The sequence below is a fragment of the Glycine max genome, chromosome 19 (genome assembly GCF_000004515.6).
Source record: "Glycine max cultivar Williams 82 chromosome 19, Glycine_max_v4.0, whole genome shotgun sequence".
Taxonomy (NCBI): Eukaryota; Viridiplantae; Streptophyta; class Magnoliopsida; order Fabales; family Fabaceae; genus Glycine; species Glycine max.
In genome coordinates, this window is record NC_038255.2 from 45679603 (window position 1) to 45701188 (window position 21586).

The 21586-nt window shown below is 34.0% G+C and overlaps 4 protein-coding genes and 1 long non-coding RNA gene across 6 annotated transcripts; 3 read left to right on the forward strand and 2 right to left on the reverse strand.

Moving 5' to 3' along the window:
• Positions 1-614: 614 nt before the first annotated feature.
• Positions 615-4998, forward strand: LOC100527763 (uncharacterized). Its single transcript, NM_001250101.2, is given in 6 exon segments — positions 615-639; positions 716-757; positions 880-1099; positions 1443-1608; positions 4127-4332; positions 4851-4998. Coding segments are annotated over 5 exon segments (651 nt in total). The 5' UTR covers positions 615-639; positions 716-752; the 3' UTR covers positions 4905-4998.
• Positions 4999-6680: 1682 nt separating this feature from the next.
• Positions 6681-7350, forward strand: LOC100527897 (uncharacterized). Its single transcript, NM_001248410.1, is given in 2 exon segments — positions 6681-6706; positions 6786-7350. A coding segment is annotated over 1 exon segment (465 nt). The 5' UTR covers positions 6681-6706; positions 6786-6793; the 3' UTR covers positions 7259-7350.
• A 634-nt stretch (positions 7351-7984) lies between these two features.
• Positions 7985-10222, reverse strand: LOC121174127 (uncharacterized). 2 transcript variants are annotated; one of them, XR_005889947.1, is made up of 2 exons: positions 9640-10222; positions 7985-8376 (listed from the first exon to the last, which is right to left on the reverse strand). It is a non-coding gene; the product is annotated as an uncharacterized lncRNA (long non-coding RNA). The 2 variants fall into 2 exon arrangements; XR_005889948.1 differs by having other exon boundaries at positions 9580-10222.
• Positions 10223-10680: 458 nt separating this feature from the next.
• LOC100797412 (heme-binding-like protein At3g10130, chloroplastic) lies at positions 10681-14167 on the forward strand. The gene is made up of 8 exons (XM_041012665.1): positions 10681-11092; positions 11192-11278; positions 11377-11447; positions 12007-12108; positions 12255-12359; positions 13186-13321; positions 13763-13872; positions 13967-14167. Exons 1-8 carry the CDS (start codon positions 10867-10869, stop codon positions 14039-14041), a joined length of 912 nt encoding a protein of 303 aa, XP_040868599.1. The 5' UTR covers positions 10681-10866; the 3' UTR covers positions 14042-14167.
• A 3844-nt stretch (positions 14168-18011) lies between these two features.
• Positions 18012-18670, reverse strand: LOC100500042 (uncharacterized). The gene has a single exon (NM_001249096.3). It carries the CDS (start codon positions 18583-18585, stop codon positions 18118-18120), a length of 468 nt encoding a protein of 155 aa, NP_001236025.2. The 5' UTR covers positions 18586-18670; the 3' UTR covers positions 18012-18117.
• Positions 18671-21586: the final 2916 nt, after the last annotated feature.

A 21586-nucleotide genomic window follows, 5' to 3' on the forward strand; every position in this document is an offset into this window, starting at 1 on the left:
TGTTGGAGGCTGTGGTGATCTCTAGGGAGGAAGGAGGCGACAATGCGGTCATGGTAAATCGCATTTGAAGACGGATGGAGATGGTGGCTACAAGTTGCGACACCAAGTTCGTGCACATGAACGAGGACATGATGGCAATGTGAGATGATGGTACTGTTTGCACACCATGTTCGCATCGTGGTGGTGTGCTTGGCGTTGCAATATGTGATTTGGTGGTGGGGGTCCTTGTTCGGTGGTGGCAGTGGTGCATGGAGAGGTTACAAAAAAGAGAAAGAAGAGCTTGCAAAAATGATGTCATTTTTAATTATTTTTTTAAAAAAATTTTCTTATGTAATCTCATTTAGGCAAAAAATACACATGATATTACACTTCACATGCCTCCGTGTCTAAGCCACGCAAGTAGATAATCGACTAATAAAGTTTTTAAAATATTAGAAATCCGATTAAAAATAAATTTATTAGGAATTAAGTGACAAAATATATATATATATATATATATATATATATATATATATATATATATATATATATATATATGATGAAACAAAAATATATTTAAGTTATTTTAAATTTTATGGAGATGTTTAGGGTTTTTATGAACCCCGTCGCTCAGTAATTGTACCCGGATAGGCGGCTAAGGTAGGTTCGCTTTGGCACTCTTACTATCTTTCAACGCCATTTGCCATTTTGTTATAATCGTCGCTTCTGTTTTCAGAATAATAATCTGAGACGACCAACCTCAGCCTCTTACCATGAGGTGCTTCAATTCCCCCTTTTTCATATCCATTTTTTTCCCTTGAGCAATGCACTATCATTTACGATTCTGAAATTTTCTTGACAATGTTAATATTCATTGTGTTTTTTTTTTTTCCGTGACAGTAAGCTACAAAGTGATGCACTGAGAGAGGCAATTTCCCAGGTGGTGAGTAATTCAAAGGAGAAAAATCGTAAATTCACCGAGACTATTGAGCTGCAAATTGGATTGAAGAACTATGATCCTCAGAAAGATAAGCGTTTCAGTGGTTCTGTTAAGCTTCCGCATATTCCTCGCCCTAAGATGAAAATCTGCATGCTCGGTGATGCTCAGCACGTTGAAGAGGTTCATATTCTTCTAACTATAATATATATATGCCTTTACTATAATATTCATGCGACAGTTTTGTTTCAAATGGATTTTTTTAATTCAAGTTTAAATTTTTATGCTTTCTCAATGCTGTTAAGTGTTAACCAATCAGAAATCATCCCAGACATTTTAAAGTAATTATTGTAAAAATCAATAAACTTATTATACATGATAATTTGTGATTTGTGATTCGATGGCAGTGGAAAAAATCATGTGCATTCTAATTAAATTCTTATTCAACAAAGAAAGCTTACTCTGGAGTGTTGTGGAGTTCTTGTGACTTACATGATGTTAGTGTTACTGACATGTATGTACACAGGCGGAAAAAATTGGGCTGGACTACATGGATGTGGAAGCACTGAAGAAACTCAATAAAAACAAAAAACTTGTGAAGAAGCTTGCCAAGAAATATCATGTTTTTCTAGCTTCTGAAGCAGTCATCAAGCAAATTCCTCGTCTTTTGGGGCCTGGTTTAAATAAGGCAGGCAAGTTGATTGCCTTGCTATTTGCTCTTGTTTGGTTCTGCGTAAAATATGTGAGTTCTCAAACCAAATAATGTCAATAAGAGAAATACCGCAGAAGCTATAAACTGTAGCTTCTGTTGTGACACACGCCCGATTGGGTAAAACAATCAAATAGAACAGTTTCAGTGTTTCCTGTTTGTGTTCTTAGCTTGGTTCCAGAACTTTCCTTCACTTATCTTGAAGAAACGGTGTTTCTTTTGGCTTCTTTGGTTGTCTTTTATGATATGCATTGGGATTTAGGGAGAACTTATTGATCACATTCTCTGTATTTATATCCCTGCAACTTTGTCAAGAGTAGACGAATATTGCACTGATGATAATACTAAGGACAGGTGAATCCTCAAAAATAAAAACAATTCAGCTTTCAACCTTGGAAATTTATGTTGATTAAAAGTTTTGATTGCCTATCCTTAAGTTGCAGAATGTCCACTAATGGATTCTTTGTTTATTATTTTTGCCTTGTAATTTCTTACAATTGTGAAGGTGTTAGGATATAAGGAGAAGGAAGAGTTAATTAATATAGTTAGACTACTAACGAGTGAGTTAGTTAGTTAGTTAGAGGAGTTTATTAGATATAAATAGAGGAAGAAGGATAGGAGAGAGCGGGATCTTATCATTTGTAGATTGAGCATTAGCTCTTTGTGAATGGAGAGTTCCTTTGTGAAGGGAAACCCTTGGAGGAGAGTTTTTCTCCTATTTTCTGTCTTTTTCTTACTAGTCAATAAAATCTTTTATTTTCTTCCTCATTTCAATTCTTGGTTCCTAACAAATTGGTCCGACCTGCCGGATCTTCAAGGGGAAGCTAGTGTTAGAGATGGAGGAAGCGCAAATTTGGGCTAAGAAGGTGGAGCTGCCAGCGTTCATAGGAACATACCCAATTGGTTGGATTGCTAGGACTGAAAAATTCTTTGAGGTACAAGAAATTCCTTCGTTCCATAAGCTGCAATATGCATTCATGAGCATGAAGGGTGCTGCGACACATTGGTTCTACATTTGGAGCCAAAACAACCCAGATTCAGATTGGGAGTCATTTTCCACACCTTTGATCAAAAGATTCGGAGATCGCCATGGTAACCACATCTTTGAAAGATTGAGTATCTTGAAGCAAGAAAAGCCAACTGAAACAGAAACCCACATCAAAAAATGGGAGACTTCCACAAAGTTCTTGAAAGGGAGGACCAACATTTCAGAGTGGAAACACATGTTGTGCAAGATATTGAATGAAGAAGTTGATTCACATGCTTCTCAACAAGACAAAAATAGCATGGAGGGAAGTGGGTCAGAATTCAGTGAAGCAAAGGCTAGTTCTTGGGCAAGAAAGGTGGAACTACCCAGCTTTGATAGAAGCATAGAAGGGGGAACTGATTTGAAGGGTAGCAGTTTTGAGTGTGACAATGACCCATTGCAGTTCTTGAAATCAGAAAACAAAAGTAAAGAAGTTCAGTAATCAAGAACCACTCCCTTTGTGGTGGAGAAGAAACCAAAAATGATTAAGCAAAGTTAGCAAGAGAAAAAAAGATTGAAAAGGTTATGGAGGAAGAAGTTGATCCATTGATAAAGAGGGAGAAGCACAAGGAAAATGGAGTGACGAATGTGGGCTGCGAAGACGATTTTCTTGATAACCCAATTACAGATTTGATCAAGAAGGAAGTCGAAACTGGTGATTCAACCAAGCCACATTGTTTTCAAGATTCAGATTTCCATAAAAAGATTGTTATTGTGAAACAAAAATCATTCATGAAGGTGGTTGGAACAACAATGGTGCTGGAATCTTGGAATGTCAACTTGTTGGATGAGCCTTTAGCATTAAATTTTGTTGCATCTATGGCTGACAGCTTAGCCATGGAGCTAAGGCAGAAGGAATGTACTAAGCCAGTCAAGCTGATTAAAGTTATATGGAGTCCACCCTTGTTCCTCCCACCACCGAAGCCACCAGACCTCAGTTTGCATGCAGGGGCAGTGGGTCGTTCCTAGTTAAGCTACAAGGGGTGCAATTGTCTTCCAGCAATCAAACAAAACTTTAGGAAGTTTCAGTGTGCAATTCCAGTTTTCAGATTCCAACCTTGAGGACAAGGTTGATTTTTAAGAGAGATGTATTGTTAGGATATAAGGAGAAGGAAGAGTTAGTTAATATAGTTAGACTACTAATGGGTTAGTTAGTTAGTTAGAGGGGTTTATTAGATATAAATAGAGGAAGAAGGATAGGAGAGAGGGAGATCTTATCATTTGTAGATTGAATTGTGAAAGGAGAAATCCTTTGTGAAGGGGAAACCCTTGGAGGAGAGTTTTCTCTCCTATTTTCTATTCTTTTCTTACTAGTCAATAAAATCTTTTATTTTCTTCCCCATTTCAATTTTTGGTTCCTAACAGAAGGTTGCATATTAATGTGGCTGTGATGGTTGAAACTTCAGTTCTTGTACTTTTTGATTGATACCCTATTGTTTATCTGCTATATGACTGTATGAGCACATGAATGCAGGTAAATTTCCAACATTAGTGACTCATCAGGAGTCCTTGGAGTCAAAAGTTAATGAAACAAAGGCAATGGTGAAGTTTCAACTTAAGAAAGTTCTTTGTATGGGTGTTGCCGTTGGAAATTGCACAATGGAGGAGAAACAGATATTCCAGAATGTACAACTCAGTGTCAATTTCCTTGTTTCATTATTGAAGAAAAACTGGCAAAACGTAAGTTTGAAGTCCTTGAATTACAATTTTAAATATTTGGGTACTAAAGTCTTAAGATTCCAAATTATCCCATTTTGATCTACTTTTACCTATTTTCCATTCACTCAGCATAAAGAGACCATAAATGTAAGACAATGAATCATGGTGTGGTGGTTTGTATTTATCGCAGCATGTTCAACTTGTGCTATCTATAACTAACATGAACATATTTAAAAGTGTTCTATTACTGCTAATTTAGCGAGAGTTCTGCCAAATTAAAGTAGTAGGTTAAAGCTTTTGTTTGTGATAGTAGTTTCTTTCAAAAGGTCCATCAGTTTGACAAAAATCCACTGAAAGAATGAAGTAACAATTTGATTGAGCCCCAAGGCTCTAACTACTGGAATGACCGATATGATTCTTGTGGTTGTAAAGAATCTTCTTGAAACCTTGACCTATTTTCGGTAAACATTTTGGTTGTTTGGTTGATTATCATTTTTAGCCATGTATGTCTAATTCTGTTTTTGTTTGCATGTAAACAGGTGAGGTGCTTATACCTGAAGAGTACTATGGGGAGCGCAATCCGCGTATTTTAAATTCATATATATCTTCCATTTAAATATAATCATGGGCGAAGCCTCTTATGTTATGGACATGTAAGCGAGACATTATTGGTGACTGTCGATGCCTTTTCTTTGGCTTTTTTCATATTCTTTTGACGTCAATTTTGATGTCTTGAAAAAAATTACCAGTACCTTGTTCATTTGGTTTTTATTTGGTGTGCTTGCTTTGCTATTAACATTTGATAGGACACGTGGGTGGCTTTATGAATTGCTTTGCAATGTTCATACCAAGTAGCCACCACTTATACTCATTCAATTTTATTTATTGGACGCTAAACCTGGAAACTAAGGTAAAAAAGCCGAGTTTAACATAGCTTCGATTTGGTACACTTACGATATTGACTTTCATACAACCAACTACAGTGTATCTGCTAATGACGAGGCCCTTTAACCCGTTACAGTTCTTTGATACATATTGGCAGCTATGCTTATTAGTTAAATTCTAGAAAAGAAATGTTGGGTGAGTTATGGGATTTCACAAGAAAAGTGGATCTTAGTTTTTTTTTATCGAGACTGATAAGAAATTCACCAAATAATAAAATTTGCCCAAATGAGTGTATTCTTAGCACAATAGCACTATTCTATTAAAATATAATTTATTATGAAATGCTTCAAGCTAAACGATAAATAAATGGATTAACACAGTGAGTTTATCTTGTTATTCAACAAGTTAATATGAAATTACGTCCAATTTCTTAAAAGAGATTCTTGTCCGCTGCTAAAATTATGTTCTATATCATCAACTGTACGTGCCAAGTCTTTCTGGTTTACGGAATGAATCTGCCCAACTCATCTCCATTATTACATGGCATCAAACAAGGAACCAGTTATTGCTGCAAATTGTAAATCTCATTTGCATGTCTTATTTTAAATCTGAGGTAACAAGCTCCAAGGTAATAAATCAGACTAGACAAAAGTGCCCGATAATTTAATACCAGTACGATTCATCTTTACATTAATATCACAATACAAGAAATACATTTTATCTTCAGTTCAATCTATCGCCTTCTGTGGTATAAAAATCATGTTTTCACGATGCAATCTAGTTCTAAAGGACCGATTTGTATGAGCAGTGGTGGAGGGTCGGAAGAGGCTAGCAAGATAACTAATTATTGTTTCACCATGAAGGAAATTTTACAATTGCAGCCCCCAACTACACTGGGGTTTTCGGTCACCTGCAAATGAAAACAGAAACTAACTGTAATTAAATTTATACTCTGTTACATGCCTTAAGAATGCTATTCAATCTCGTCCCAAGAGTAGTTGGACCCATTTCAATACCATTAGGTTTGCACAAAATGTATTCTGCACACAGAGGCAAGACCTCTTTCTCTAACAAAAAGGATGCCATGAAACATAAAAAGACAACACATAGTTGTGGAATTATGTAAGAGAAGCTTTTCTGCTAAATCCCAAACGGAAGTTAACAAACTCGAACGCAGTTTTCAGTCATGTGAAGGGGCTCCAAGTGAGAATCAGAAGAAGAAGACGTGACATGGTGAACTACAGAAGAAGAAGAAAACGAAGAATTGGTGCTAAGCCTCAATCCCGCTGCCAATGGCGGCGCCAGGCATCGAATTAGCGACCTCTGCATCTCTCTCTGAACAACCATTCGTTTTTTTTTACAGACACACGGTTTAGATTCTGCCACGTCATCAAATCAGGACCAACGGTTCACAATTTACCAACCGCTCCAAAATAAAAATTGAGGAATAGCTGTTTCGCTCGCAGCGATAAGCAGAGACATTGTTCGAATATTGGAATCAAAGCAAAGCGTAAGAACATGAAATATCTCTGCATCGATGAATCTCTCTTTGATTACAATTAGTTTCAGTTTTAATTTTCTGATTGCAGAGGAGAAGATGGAAAACAGTGAGGAGCAACAAAAGTACAGAGTCCGGAAATTGGAGATCTCGGACAAGGGCAAAGGCTTCATCGAGTTACTGCAACAACTCAGCGTTTGCGATTCCGTCTCCGACAAGGAATTCGAGGATCGATTTCGAGACCTGGATGTTCTCGGCGATGACCACGTGATCGGCGTGATCGAAGACGAGGCTTCCGGAAAGATCATTGCGACCGGGAGCGTGTTTATCGAGAAGAAGTTTTTGAGAAATTGCGGCAAAGTTGGGCATATTGAGGATGTTGTTGTGGATTCTAGCATTCGCGGGAAGCATTTGGGAAAGAGAATCATCAAGTTCCTCACGGAGCATGCGCGTTCAATGGGATGCTACAAGGTGATTCTTGATTGCAGCGTCGAGAACAAGGCGTTCTACGAGAAATGTGGCTTCCAGCAGAAATCTGTTCAGATGGCTATGTATTTTCCTTGAGCATTAGTTTTTTTTTTTACACTTTGTTTCCTATTGCTTATGAATATTTTCCTAACGTCAGTATGATCCATCTATGAGTACGTCCGTTTTCCTTTCATTTTCCAGCTTTTACCATGCGATTTGACTTTTGAGTAGCTTCTTGTTGGAGTAATTTATTTTGGCCCTTTTTGAAAAAATAGTAAAAAAAAAATTATATGTACTTCCAACTACACGATAGTCCATGAAAGCAAAACTGATTCTGATTCTGATTCTGGTTGATACATGTTTCATTTTGTGTATGAAAAGAAAAAAAATCACTGAAAGGTGTTTCTCCTGTATCCTGTAGGTTGCAAGAGCAATGCTATCGATGCATATTTCAATGTTTGTTAAAATTTATTTAAAATTTCATTACTTGTTTAATGCTATGTTTTTACTTATAATTTTTAATAAATAATAATGTGTATTAAAATACTTTGTTAAAATATATTACTATTTGTTCTCATGTAAATGGTAGGGTCTAGACCAAAAATGAGCTGTCAAAAAAATATATTACACTAACTATATCTGGAGATCTATTTGTTTAATATAATCTGCAAATTTAATTATGAGTTTAGAAATTTATATTATTACATGCTTATCATCTACAATCATATAGATGCAAAGATACAACAAAATCACATTCGTGCTCATTCACTTCTAGTTCAGAGCGCTGAAGAAACTTTTCAAAGCCGTTAGTCACATTCTCAATCATCATAACTAGCATTTTTTTTTTTTCTGTTCCTTTAAATACAAGCAAATTAGTGCTTACAGCACAAGCTAACTAAATTTTTCAGTAAAACTTGTACATATATTGGTAAATCTCTTTTTGGAGGGGGGGCTCTCCTAATCCATTTGCAAGTCCCTGATAAAACTACGCATTACAAAGTACAAACTGAAGCTACTGCATCTTAACAAACGAACTTCTAGTAATACATTTATTCCACAGCATTATGGCAGTTCATGGAATGGAATCCTAACTTCGTGAAGGAAAATCTTTGCTCTATTGGCAGAAATCTCATCGAGGAGATTGCAGGATCGAGCTTAATTTTCACCTGGGCCACATCTAATGCAACCAAAGAGGACAGCATGGACTATGGCGGCTGCATTGATGGAAACAAGAAATGAGCTTAAGCAGCTGCTTTTACAGGATTTGTCTCCTCTAAAGTAAAATGTGTACTTTTAAAAAATAAAGTACAAAGTTATAACTTACATCCATTGATTTAAAAACTAACAGAATAATACAAACAGTTTTGTTGTTTGTTATATACTTATATATGTTCTTGTATCTTATCATAATTTCAACTGTTATAATTTTTCAATCAACAATTATAACTCGACAATTTATCTTTAGAACACACTAGCAGAGTCAAATCTGACATCCCAATACCATTGCAAATCAAACAATGAAGTGACATAAAACAACACAATTTGAACTATACATATTGACGATTTTAAAGCAAGGCCAGAAACTCACGAGAATCTAAAGCATAAAAAAAGGTCAAACCTAAGAAATAATGTAGGTATACATCATTAAAAAGGTAATTATGGACTATCAATCAAACCAAAACAGCAACATAAGATTGAATTGCAAGATGTTGAAGAATCCAGATTGCATTAAAACACGTTTGTTTGTGGATAACAAACAAACTCTCCTAAAAACCAAGCAAATAGGTAAGGAAATGCCTTAATTATAATCGAGTATCAAATTATTTCTGATCTATCAAATGCTTCTCTTGCAATAAAGATAAAACCATTAAAATACACTGTCATGGTATTTAGTCATACATCCTGCTGTGTAATTTTTGGGATGCTATGTTTCTGGTAATAAAGATAAAATGGTAAAGCCAAACTGTGACGTAAAATGAGCGGAACCAAACTGTGACGTAAAATGAGCGGAACCTACAGGGATACTTCATGGCATGGTTTCACTAATAAAATACTGTCATCATACAAACTATCTATACTTTCTCTTTTCCTTCCGTGAACAACATCCAATGCCTTTTTCTGGTACCTCAAATACATCTCAATATTTATTGGATAAAAAATATATACAACACTTTGATTTGTCAAAACACATGAAAATGTGCCAAGAAGATATACAAACAAGAGGTTGAAAATTAAGCAATTTCTTTAGTATTAGCCCAGAAACAAATAAAGCTGTTTATTTCATGAGAACCAGAAACAAATAGCAATATATATGACTATATGTAACGGGTAAAAAAGCAACTGAGAATTTTCAAATACTTTATGAAACAATGCCTTCAAAATTTCACACAGTACAGTGGGCACTAAATTGGCCATACAAGAGCAAAATTATAACACATTGGCATGTGTTAGGAACCAAGCTTGGGAATGAGAACCACCTAGCTTCGAGGGCTAGGAACCTCCATAGAAGAAGAGGGAGAGAGAGACTAAGGGAGAAACTGCTTTTCTATTTCTGATATTGAAAGCGTAAAATCCATCTACATATATAGCTGTTGTCCAGGGAACAAGGCCCCACAAGCAAAACAGAAAAGATAACAAAATGAAATATCCTAACAACCATATTCCCTTATTCCACTACCTACATATCTTCTAGAAAGCACGATGCTAGTGCGTGCTGTGCACTTCCTTCATGTATTATGCCAGCTACATGGGTCTCATGCTTTTTGCTTCTTACAAACCCTTTACTTCCTGCAGTCCCATATTACTTCCCGCAGTCCCATATTACTATCCCTATCGGCATGCATACCTTCAGGCTCAACAAAGGCACTTCAATTATCCAAATACTCAACAACATTGCTGTCTAGCTTGGTTTGACACTTTAATTTCGACATTCCTTTGTAAAACATCAGGTGGAGCATAGCTCAAATGATATCACTTTTGGTCTTCATCAAGTGGCTGTAGCATAGCTCCAATGGCATCTGTCCAGGTGTTAATCAAGGGACAGTAGCACACTACCAATGAGGCAATGACATGAGACGAGGATTTTCATTGTTTCAATCCCCCACATCTCCATTTCCAACCCCTTATCATTTCAATCCCCCACTATGTTAATTTTAGTTAGAATGAGGATGAAATTGAATAAAAAAAATAAGATAAATTATTAAAATAAATTTTTAAAAAGATAAAAAGGTAAAATAAATTAAAAAATAAGATAAAACACTAAAATAATTTTTTAAAAGATAAAAGATGAAACCAAAAAAGGAAAAATAATACCGAAGAAGAAATAGTTCATCTAACCTTAAATATATTTGTTTTTTATTTGTAAGATACAATAGAAGAATGATTAGTCAAATTATTACAAGAAGATATAATATGATTGTTTTTATAGAGAAATTTGGGTCAACAAATATATTGTATTGTAATTATTTAAATAATTAATATTTTCATTAAAACATTTTCATAAGAGTAGATAATGACAAAATCATGTAGTTGCGGTTCGGGGCAAAGTATCAGAAAACTGTGTACACGTATAAACAGTTTGTGCCGGGAAAAATCATAACGACAAGTGGACCAAATTCGCAGGGAGCAACAGAAATTCAAAACGAAGAAGAAGAAGAAGAAGCTCGTGTCGTACAGTGAAACAAATTCAATTCCCAGAAGGAAACATGTTTACTATTTGCAACCCCTCTTCTCTTTCTCGGCAACCGGGTATCGTGGCTCCGATTCCGGTAAAACCTATCAAACACTCTTCGAATCTCTCTGTCACCAACTCCGCCTCTTCCGGCGAGAGAATCAGCAGTAGCACCAGGCGAAGAACCATTTCACCCTTCGAATCCCGAATCTCACTCATCTTCGCCCTCGCTTCTCAAGCCAACTCTCTCTCCCAGCGACGTAAATGTTTCCCTCCACTGAATTCCAACTCTTGGTGATTTTCTCTCTTGTTCTATTCTATTCTCTCTGCAATTTTCCTAATTAACTTTCGTGCCGCAGTTCTAGCGGACGTGGCTGCCGAGACTGCGAAATACGTGTTTCCGAAGAGATTTGAAAGCCGCAATCTTGAGGAGGCGTTGATGAGTGGTAATTACTAATAAGTATTTAACATACAGATTTCTGTTAATTTCTTCCTTTTAATTGCGTAATTAATTAATTGTTTCTGTGTTGGAGCTTGGTTACAGTTCCGGACCTTGAGACTGTCGACTTCAAAGTTCTGAGCAGAATGGACCAGTATGAGATTAGGGAAGTCGAGGTTTGTTCCTTTTATGTAAATTTATATTTATATTTCAATTCACTGGTTTTTAAGGAATAGAGTCATTTCTTGTTATGCTCCACATATTCATGTGCATGTAAGCATAGGTGCTTTCTTTATATATAAATTACGGTTCTGCTAACCATTAACCCCTAAGGTCAATGATTAAGGAATCGATAAATAGAAAGTTTTAATAGAAAGAATAATATTTAATATTGTGAATGCATTCTTCTTGTTGTGACTTCCAATAAGACGTCTCCGTTTATTATTTTTTAACCCTTGCCTTTAGGGCAATGATTTGCCAAACTGTGTAAATTTATTGCATTTAGAGATGGAATGGAACCTATTGTGTGATGTATTATGCTTCTGACATTTAAGGGACTCAGTTTACATGATATTCTTAGGCTTTAGTGTCAATATGCTGTTACCAAATCCTTACATACAAAATACGTACGAGTGAATTACTTGACAGTTCTACTGAATGCTAAGTGCTTGCCGTCACTGACTAACCATCTGGTCTTGGGAATGTCTCCTCTTGATCTGATGATTATCTTTGTAGCCTTACTTTGTGGCAGAGACAACAATGCCTGGGAAGAGTGGGTTTGATTTCAATGGTGCTTCTCGTTCCTTTAATGCTCTAGCTGAGTACCTTTTCGGTAAGGTAGTTATATATTTTAGAATTGAACCACATTCATACATTTTAAAATTTTACTGGGTTGCCTTTGATTGCTGTCCCTTTCTGTTTTCCCCTTCTATTTTGAGAGAAGAGAAAAGTTATAGATGTGAGCTGTTTTGTTCTGATGGTAGAATACAACTAAGGAGAAGATGGAGATGACTACACCTGTTTTCACAAGTAAGAATCAATCTGATGGGGTTAAAATGGACATGACAACTCCTGTGTTAACAACAAAGGTATTATGATTATTTTTCATGGATTTTGTGAAATGTCTCATTTACAATCTCTATCTTATTTATTTTTATATGGATTGCCCACAAGTTTAGTATAACTATATTTTTTTATTTAATATGAATTCGTTTCGGCAAACATAACTGTAGAAACATGCCTTTTCATATCAAGGCACACTTAAACAGCCAAAGCTAAAATACCTGTAGGCGCAACAATTTGATAAAACTATTGTCAATAATGGCAGTGAAATAATTGCACCTATTTTATTTTCATATATGAATTTTTGACCTACTATAGTTCACAATTTAAAAACCATCCTTCTGGAATTCAGGTTTAATTGAAATAAAGCTCTCCTAATGATTCAGCAATGGCTAGACTACCCTGGAATATTTTGTCAGGCCAATTTTCTGTCACGTTATCCAAATAAATAGTTAACACCTGAAAATTCTTTTGAATTCATAGGTTCTTTAACAGATGGGCTAATTAATATGAAAATTGTGAAGTTTAAGCTCTGTCTGAGATTGGGTAAATTGATACCATTCTTCACCTTATGAATCACCTATATCTATCCCAATTAGATGACACAATAACACTATTATTTTCCCTTTTAGGTCATGGGTTCATTTTTCATTGTCTTTTTTCCTTTTGTTTTCTAAATTATGATATACCCAGTGTGCTAGTGTCACTTTGCACTTAACTGTGTGGATTTTGTGAGATTATTTTCTGAAAGTTCTATATTTAATAATTAATACATTTATTTGATTAGGAGCTATTTTTTCAATGTACATTTATAATTTATGATGTTCTAATTTATCAATGATATTATCTTAGATGGAAGATCAAGATAATTGGAAAATGTCTTTTGTCATGCCATCAAAGTATGGTGCTAACTTGCCACTGCCTAAAGATTCCTCTGTGAGGATTAAAGAGGTGCCCAGAAAAATAGTTGCTGTAGTTTCCTTTTCAGGTGGGCTGTTGCCTTGATACTTTTTACAAATAACTTGTATACAAATGTAATTTAATTTCATTTTCGCTTGTCTTTTATTTAGGTTTTATTTGCAGAAAGCCATTACTTCTGTAAATATTTAACTACTGGGAGGAAGCACAAATAATACACAGTTGATTTATTTCAAATTTTAAAATCACATATATTTTTATGTATTTACGCGTGTATGTTCATCTGGATGTGTTCCATTCTTTTTTGTTTTTTGGGTGCATGGATGTGTTGCATTTTTATTTCAATTGAATATTGGTGTGCCTGAGCTTGAATCTTGGTTGGCTAACCATAAAGTTAAAGAGTAAGTTAGACTGCTGTATCTGTATTGCCGCATAAATGGATAAAAGTTTTATTCAAATTTAATTTAAAGTCCTCAATCAAATAAATAATTTTATTTCCTTTATGAATCAGGTTTTGTGAATGATGAAGAAATTAAGCAGCGTGAATTGAAACTACGAGATGCATTAAAAAGTGACAGTCAATTTGAAATTAAAGAGGGAACTTCAGTAGAAGTTGCACAGGTTAGAATCTTAATGCAATCTTGGGGTTAAAGGAAGGTATTCCCGTTAATCCCTTTCTTCTTCAAACGTCACTTACTCTTTTATTTTCTTGCAGTATAATCCACCATTTACTCTTCCATTTCAACGCCGTAATGAAATTGCATTGGAGGTGGAATGGAAAAATAAATAGGAATAATATTAGCTAGTTTACAATCTTTGGGTACTTCTGAATTTCTATCTTTGTTATTGCAAGCTGTAAAAGTTAACCCGTTCAATATCATTACTCGGATTGCAATACAAGATCTTTTGTACTCAATATTGATGCATGTCTTTTAAAATCATTATATATATATATATATATATATATATATATATATATATATATATATATATATATATATATATATATATATTAATGAGCCTGGCAATTTTACAGTCAATGATGGAGGATCTACCAATTAATGTATGTTTGCATTGTAAATGTGTTACATAATACAGAAATTACATATGGATTTTTTCAGAGAAGGTAGAAGACCTGTGTCACTAGTAAGATTTCCCCATCTTACTTTTTTTTTTTTGAGAAGGCCATCTTACTTTTTTAGTTATATATTCATACACTTTTGCTTTTATATTTTCTTGCTAAACTTCTCTGGTGGTGTTGAGATGGGGAGGAAGTTGGTCGATGGTTTGACACCTTTGGTTTTCTCCCTTTTGTCGTTACTGTGCTTCTGAACTTGTGTCAAATAGAGGTTTATTCTTCATTGAATTTAGTCCTTGTTGTACTTCTCAGATATTAAGAAGGGCATGTTTTATTGAAATATATAATTCTCCTTCTTGTTCATTTATTCCCTTAAATTTTCTTGATCCTTTTTGGGGCATTAATATTCCTTAAAATGTGGTGAAAACATAAAAAATATAGCTCTATCACACACACACACACACTCACAATGTAGAGAAAAATTATGTTGTGTTTAAATTGTCAAGAACTGTTCCTTAATGCCCTTGCACACAAAATGTTAGATCAGTCTACATAGGATTAAATAGTTTATTACTCAATAAATTATCAAGAACTTTTTGATTTTATTGCTTCATAAAACATGTCATTTAGAATGCTGAAGAGAGACAGTGTTTCTACTAAATCGAATACAACTCCTAAAACGAACGAATTCCATCCAATACTTGGCTATATATAAAGTTGGTGTATTATGTGTAACTCAACATGTCAATTTTCTTATTTTATTCTGGTTCTGTTTTGAGGATGTTAAAACAGAGTGGAAATATACGTGGTGGGCAATGACAAACTTTGTTTCCACTATAAAAGATGGGTATGTTGACATTTATGCTTCTACATTCTTGATTTGGATCTTTCTACAGCAAATATATATATCTGGAAACCAAAAGTTTATTATGCTGTTAATAACTAATACGGAAAGATCCCTACTAGGGGTTAGGCATAGATAGTGGTAAGCAATGTATGCTCCTAGGGAAGGATAAAGGTTTGAGCCCTGAAGATGCTACTAGTGAAGAGGACTAAAGCCATATCGTTCCGTACCTGAAAGGTACCAGTCTTACACCCAAAGGATGCGGGAATACTAGAGAAACCAATAAATAACTAATAGGAAAAGAGTGTGAAATACATCATTATAAGGAATGGCAGTTTACACAAGGCCACGTGTCAGTACGCCTGACAATTGTGTGCTATAATTGAGATTTGATACTTCTGAACTTTAATAGTTCCCGTAGAGTCCTATTAGTTTGTGGATATTATATTGAGAGAAGATTTCTATTCCATTTTTGTCGCTTTTATGAAGGTAGAATATAAGATAATGAAAACTTAAATAGAATGATTGTGTGAAGTTTCCTGGATTTCAGGATATATTCCTCACCTCATGCGTCGTCCTATATCAGTTCGGGAGGGTTGGTGTTAATGTATCTAGTTAACAAATGTTATCACTGTAGCATTTATTGCTGATTTTTTTTTTTAACGATAATACTTTTTTCTAATTAAGAATTGATGATTTGTAATTTCAGCAGCCTATAGCACGGTTATTATGTAGATCTTACAATTTTTTTAAAATTTATTTATTCAAAAAATAAGTACACTTGAAAAAGGAACAGTCCAGACTACAAGCATGCAAGTTCTATTAGCTTACTTGGACTTGAACATTTTATCTCTTATCCTCCCCACTCCCCAAGTAAGTTGGATTATGTCAAAATCGATTGTTCGTTATCCTTCCCCGCTTTTTCCTTTTCGTTTTTGATTTTTTTTATGTTCTTTTATGCCTTGTCACTTCCAACGTATTATAGTATATATGATTCAAACACTTTTATTCATCCTATGAGTTCTACTACCTTTTTGAGTAGGTAATTATTCCTCCCTCAAGGGTCTAATAGGATGACTTTAACAAGATGGTGATTTCAATGGGATTTGAACAACTGCACTGCAAATAAAGTCTACCCAAATAATAACTCAATTGAGCCACACTTATTCACAACAGCAATTTAAAATGCTAAATTTATCCTACCTTTTAGAACGTGGTTCTGTGTCCTCACTTCTGTTAGCTTATTGGTATCGAATCTAAACCTTTCAATTGAACACCCATCATCCCATGCCTAATAAAAGGTTGAGATAGATTAATGTGATACATAAGTAGGAAATTTAGTTAATGCTGTATGGTTCTGATGGTTTCAAATAAGCTTGCAGATCTAAGTGGTAGAGATTAAATCTGATTAAAAATAAAAAAATAACATGCCTATGCTAGAAATGAGAGATCTTACACTTTCAACGAATATAGACGCTTTATCAGTAGTTGACCCGTCTCATCATATTATGTATGGACTACGGAGTACTGGCAATAATGGGAAATTGATCCAATACAATAACAACGAGAGCAGTATAGCAACACCATTATAATCAGGTTTTCGCCATAAACTCCAGTGTGAATGGCAAACACAATCATATTTTCTCCATTATTTATTCTTTTTCTTGGGAGTTGTATTAGCATTTGAAAAATTCGTGTCAATGCGAACTTTACCTTGTAGGTTGGGTGGTAATAACTAATAAAAAAATAAGAGTGATTTCTAACGAATTAATAATATGTTATTTATATGAATGCAATACGTAAAAAGCAAAATTATTAAATTTTAATTAATATTTATCAAGCATTTTTTTATCAGCTAAAATAATTTAAGTGCTCATATCATTAACTGGAACGGTTTTATTTAAACGCTTGACCATATCATGAGATTAATCACCAAGAGGGAGAGTTTTATTTAATTTTTTTTACAGAAGAGACTAGAGAGAGAATATTATAGACAATGGAAAACAGGTAACAATAAAGCGATCTATAGTTAAACGCAAACATTCATTTTGCTTCATGTAAATGGCCCTATAGGACCTGTTTAAAAAATACTTATGTAAGAATCTCATTTAAAGCGGAGATCCCAAACTGAAGATAACCTTAATTTAAGAAATGAACAACTAAGGGGGGGTTGTTGAGGCTTCACTTGAGCTGTTAATTCTTTTTCAAATTACAGAGATGCGAGATTGTTCATCTTATTTTAAAGCTATAGTAGTTCACAAGCCCGTAAGACTTAAAGTTGCTAACAGAAGCCTACTTACAATAAGGAAACCACTTAGGGTTTGTTTTGGGACAAAATTAAATTATTTCAACAATTTATTATTATTATAATCGTTATAATTAGAATCTCAGTTATTATGGGATCTTACCAGCTGAGTTAAGCCTCAACCTTTTGCGGTCATTTTACTATCTCATAGTCACATATAACGTCTGCATTGCTATTTTTGATGCATGCAATCGTAGGTAACCCCCTTCGCCACATGGATTATATTTAAACAAATAAACAACAGAGGAGTATGATTAACTTATATGGACCCTTATCTATCTCTGTTTCTTCATTGATCATATCTTTCATTTGTTGCTAATATCAATATCAATTAAACGTTATACGATCGATTCTCCATATTAGATAGCAACTATGCTAGACTATTTTTTTTCTCTGTCTCTCTCTCACATTTTTAATGTTCTGGATTACTTGGTGACTTTTTTTTGGTTAGATGTAACGAGAATACAAAGTTAGCCTCGAGCAAAAGATGCCAAAAGTGAAGTCTTAAATTTTGTTTGTTTGTTTTTTTTTTTCTCTTTCTCTAATATATATCTCTTGTTACACTGTATAAAGCAAGCTAGAAAAAGGGAAAATTATAAGCAGGGACAGAGAAAGTGTATTGAAACTTAAAATTTATTGCTACTTTACTTCAGGTATGCTTTCCAACGCTGGTTTCCACCCTTGAGAAACATCCTCACTCTTTTGAGACAAATCTTCAGTACCCTTCTCCTCATGAACTAGAGACAACATCTTACTAACCGAAAACCCTCCATTCTGCAGCATGTTCTGCAGCTGTTGCTTACTAATAACCACCTTAATCCTAACCACGTTACTTTTATGTACATCTTGGACTTCTGGTTCCGCAAACCTCACCTTCTTGTTGGTTTTTGGTGATGGTGGCAGAGGCACTAGGTAATATAACTGCCCTCTAAGCAACTTTGTGTGTGGCTCAAGATGCCGCAGCACTGTGAGTGATTCAGACACTGCATGGCCAGAAAATTGTATCAGAACCTCTTCCACTTTGATGGGTGTTTTGTATTCAAGAACTTTCCCATCGGTTTTCACGATCTTCACAACGTTCTCTTGCAGCACCAAGCAGTTTCCCATGGCTGGCTTTTACTTTAGTGATTGCTTGGAAAGCAAGATGGTAGTTTAGTAGTAGTGCAAAGCAATTTGGTTTTGTGAATGCAAGAAAACGAGCTATGAACCGTGCAATATTTAAACCAAGTGGGTTGTTGGAAATGCCCTCAAGTTGTTTCATATATTACGAAAATACCTTTAGCTTTTTTGTCTTTGTGATCGGATTATATATGTAGCCGGTTAGTATAAGATTACTTTTGTTTAATTAATAATTTTAAATTTTATTAAATATTAAAAATAAGTTTTAATAATTATAATAATATTATCTTATTCAAATAAAATTATCTCTCGTAAAAAAAATTCGTAGTTTGTAAAAAAGAAAGAATAAAGAACAAGTGGGTTGTGACCGACTTTGCTGCACTTGAGCATGTTGTGGATGCGGTGGGACCCTCAAAAGCTCAAGTGGTTGACCACCTGTGCACTATGGATTTTGTTATGTTGACTAAATCCTGTGCCACACAGACTATTTGTTCCTCTGTCATCATACCGTTACATCAAATCAAAACATGCTCATTAAAGTCGGCAACAGTGTTGAAACTTTGAAGCATGCTGCAAAGTTTTCTCCTCTGTTTTGTACCACAGGAATAATGAGCATGTTTATTTTGCTAAAAGAGATGTAGATGCTTATGTCACAACCAGCAAACATGTAGTTACGTAGAAGGGATAATTATCATCGAATGTATACAGCATGTATGGAGCTAACTTTCTCATGTTGCAGTTCTTAAAGCTAGGAGCATTTCGAAAATGCAGGATTAATACAGTTTCTCTAAACAGATGAGTGTTTAGAAGTGACATTTGAGCTTCAATTAATTAAGTTAGGTGAACTCATTTAAAGAAATAAAACTCTATCCGTATTTGTTTTTATCAATTCACAAAACTTGAATTCTAAGCTTAAGAAACTTCAGGTTGCTTACAACTTAGTCTTGAAACACCAAGCATTGATAAAGTAAAACATTATTATGATATGAATAGTTCTGCATTTTCCAATAAATTTGATTAATTTTATTTTAATCTAATCATGAGTCATCCTAGTATAGAGGAAATTAAAGTTAACAACCGGTAACGATTAGTTAATTACATCAAATGGTCCATACGCAATTAATTCATAGCTTTAAATATTCAAATGCAAAAGCTAATGAATGTTATGATTGATCTGTCTTAACATAAAATCGATCCTCATTTCAGAAATGATATTCAAAAAAAGACTATAACCTCTTGTGATAACAGCTCCTCTTGCGTGTGGTGTATAATGCTTAATGCACGTTCAAAAATAGCAACCAGTTCCTATAGAAATGTTGTTTTTTAGTTTTTATTTGCTTTGTTTGGAAACATTGGTATAGGAATCTAAGACAACTTGGGATATATACATTATATTAGCGTCGTTATCTCGACCCATCGCATCATATAACATAGTTTGGTCTTGTGTCATTTTAGGGTAGTGGTGGTCCAGTTAAGAAAAAATAGAACGAAATTAGTCATTGCCAAGCTTTAACACGGTGTAGTTAGCTAGGCTGCAAATGTGACTCCAAGGTTGAGATTTGATTTCTTCTATGTTTGAGAATTGAGAGCAAAGCAGCAATACCGGCGCAGACCAGACATGATCAGTTCAAAGAACCTGATTTGAAGCTTCGGTGTTGGGTGGGAGCTCTAAAATTATAATTTTGAAAGTACACTAAGGCCTTTGTTTACAATAACAAAAATTATATATATATATATATATATATATATATATATATATATATATATATATATATATTATTTTTAAGGTACTGGTATATATTATTAGTAAAAGCTACTGGTATTTTAACCCATGCATTAAGAAAAAAATATATTTTTGTTTTATATAACTAAAATTTATATAAATAAATATTTTAAATATATAATTTATATTATAATTAAAAATTGTATTAAATAAATATTTTTAAGCATATAAATCATATCATAGATTTACAATAAATAATATATATTATGATACAATGTTATTTTTAATTATTGATATTATTTGAAAATATTAAAATTAAGTTAAAACTAAAGATATTAAAAAAGATAGGTTGAAAGAGATGAAGAAAACAATAAGAAAAATCTTTGAAAAACACTTTCATCAAATAAACGTAGCTAAAAACACTATCGTTGATAAATGACAACTAAAAATGATTTTGTTAAAGATAATTATTTTAATTTATATAGAGAGAAGGTTTATTATATACATGTAAGGAGAATATGACCGTATTAGAATTTTGACAACCGCTTTAGCTTATTAAGTCATTCACTTGATGTCAAAAATATAAAAGCATATATGATATGCATATTAGAAACGTATTAAAATTTGGAAGATAAAATACATATATTTGAAGTTGATTTCTGATATTTAGTTACAATTTGTTAAATTGTTGATTTGACATTAAAAATATAAAAATATATACTAGATATATGATGCCCTTAGCATTTCATGAGATAAGAGCATTCAAATAAAAAGGAAAGAAAATCTAAGATGGAGAGAAAATGTAAAAGTCTGAGAAAGTATATACTGCTTATATAGTTTATATAGAGAGAGAGAGAGAGATTTTTTAAGATATTTTTAATTAAAAATAGGTATAAAAAAAAACATAATCAAAGGCCTTAAATTAAAATACGAAGCAAACCTATTAGTGGAGATTGGGCAATTACATACTTACACGATCGAAGGTACTTAGTGCAATCTGATGCTGTCAACACGCATGCTTTGGAAATATGAAACTTCTGGGGGGCTGTTGTGTGTTAGTGGAGGTAGGAAATAGGACTATTCAATTGAAAAATCAATGGAATAAACATTACAGAAGCGGAGAAAAGGCAATGGCTTTCTTACAAGTTACTTTAACATCATTAGCAGGAAACTTATCTTCCATTAACTCATCTGTTGCCGATGATCATAGACAAGATCCTCTTAGAGGAGAAATTATTAATGTGACATTGAAGTATTATTATTTTT

What these genes read in the sequence shown, in the direction of transcription:
- LOC100500042 (NM_001249096.3), bottom strand. Translation starts at nt 18,585, where the DNA reads ATGGGAAACTGCTTGGTGCTGCAAGAGAACGTTGTGAAGATCGTGAAA.
- LOC100797412 (XM_041012665.1), top strand. Translation starts at nt 10,867, where the DNA reads ATGTTTACTATTTGCAACCCCTCTTCTCTTTCTCGGCAACCGGGTATC. An exon ending in CAACTCTCTCTCCCAGCGAC is followed by an intron (nt 11,093 to 11,191) that starts GTAAATGTTTCC and finishes TTCGTGCCGCAG; the next exon opens with TTCTAGCGGACGTGGCTGCC. An exon ending in TGCTGTAGTTTCCTTTTCAG is followed by an intron (nt 13,322 to 13,762) that starts GTGGGCTGTTGC and finishes TTTATGAATCAG; the next exon opens with GTTTTGTGAATGATGAAGAA.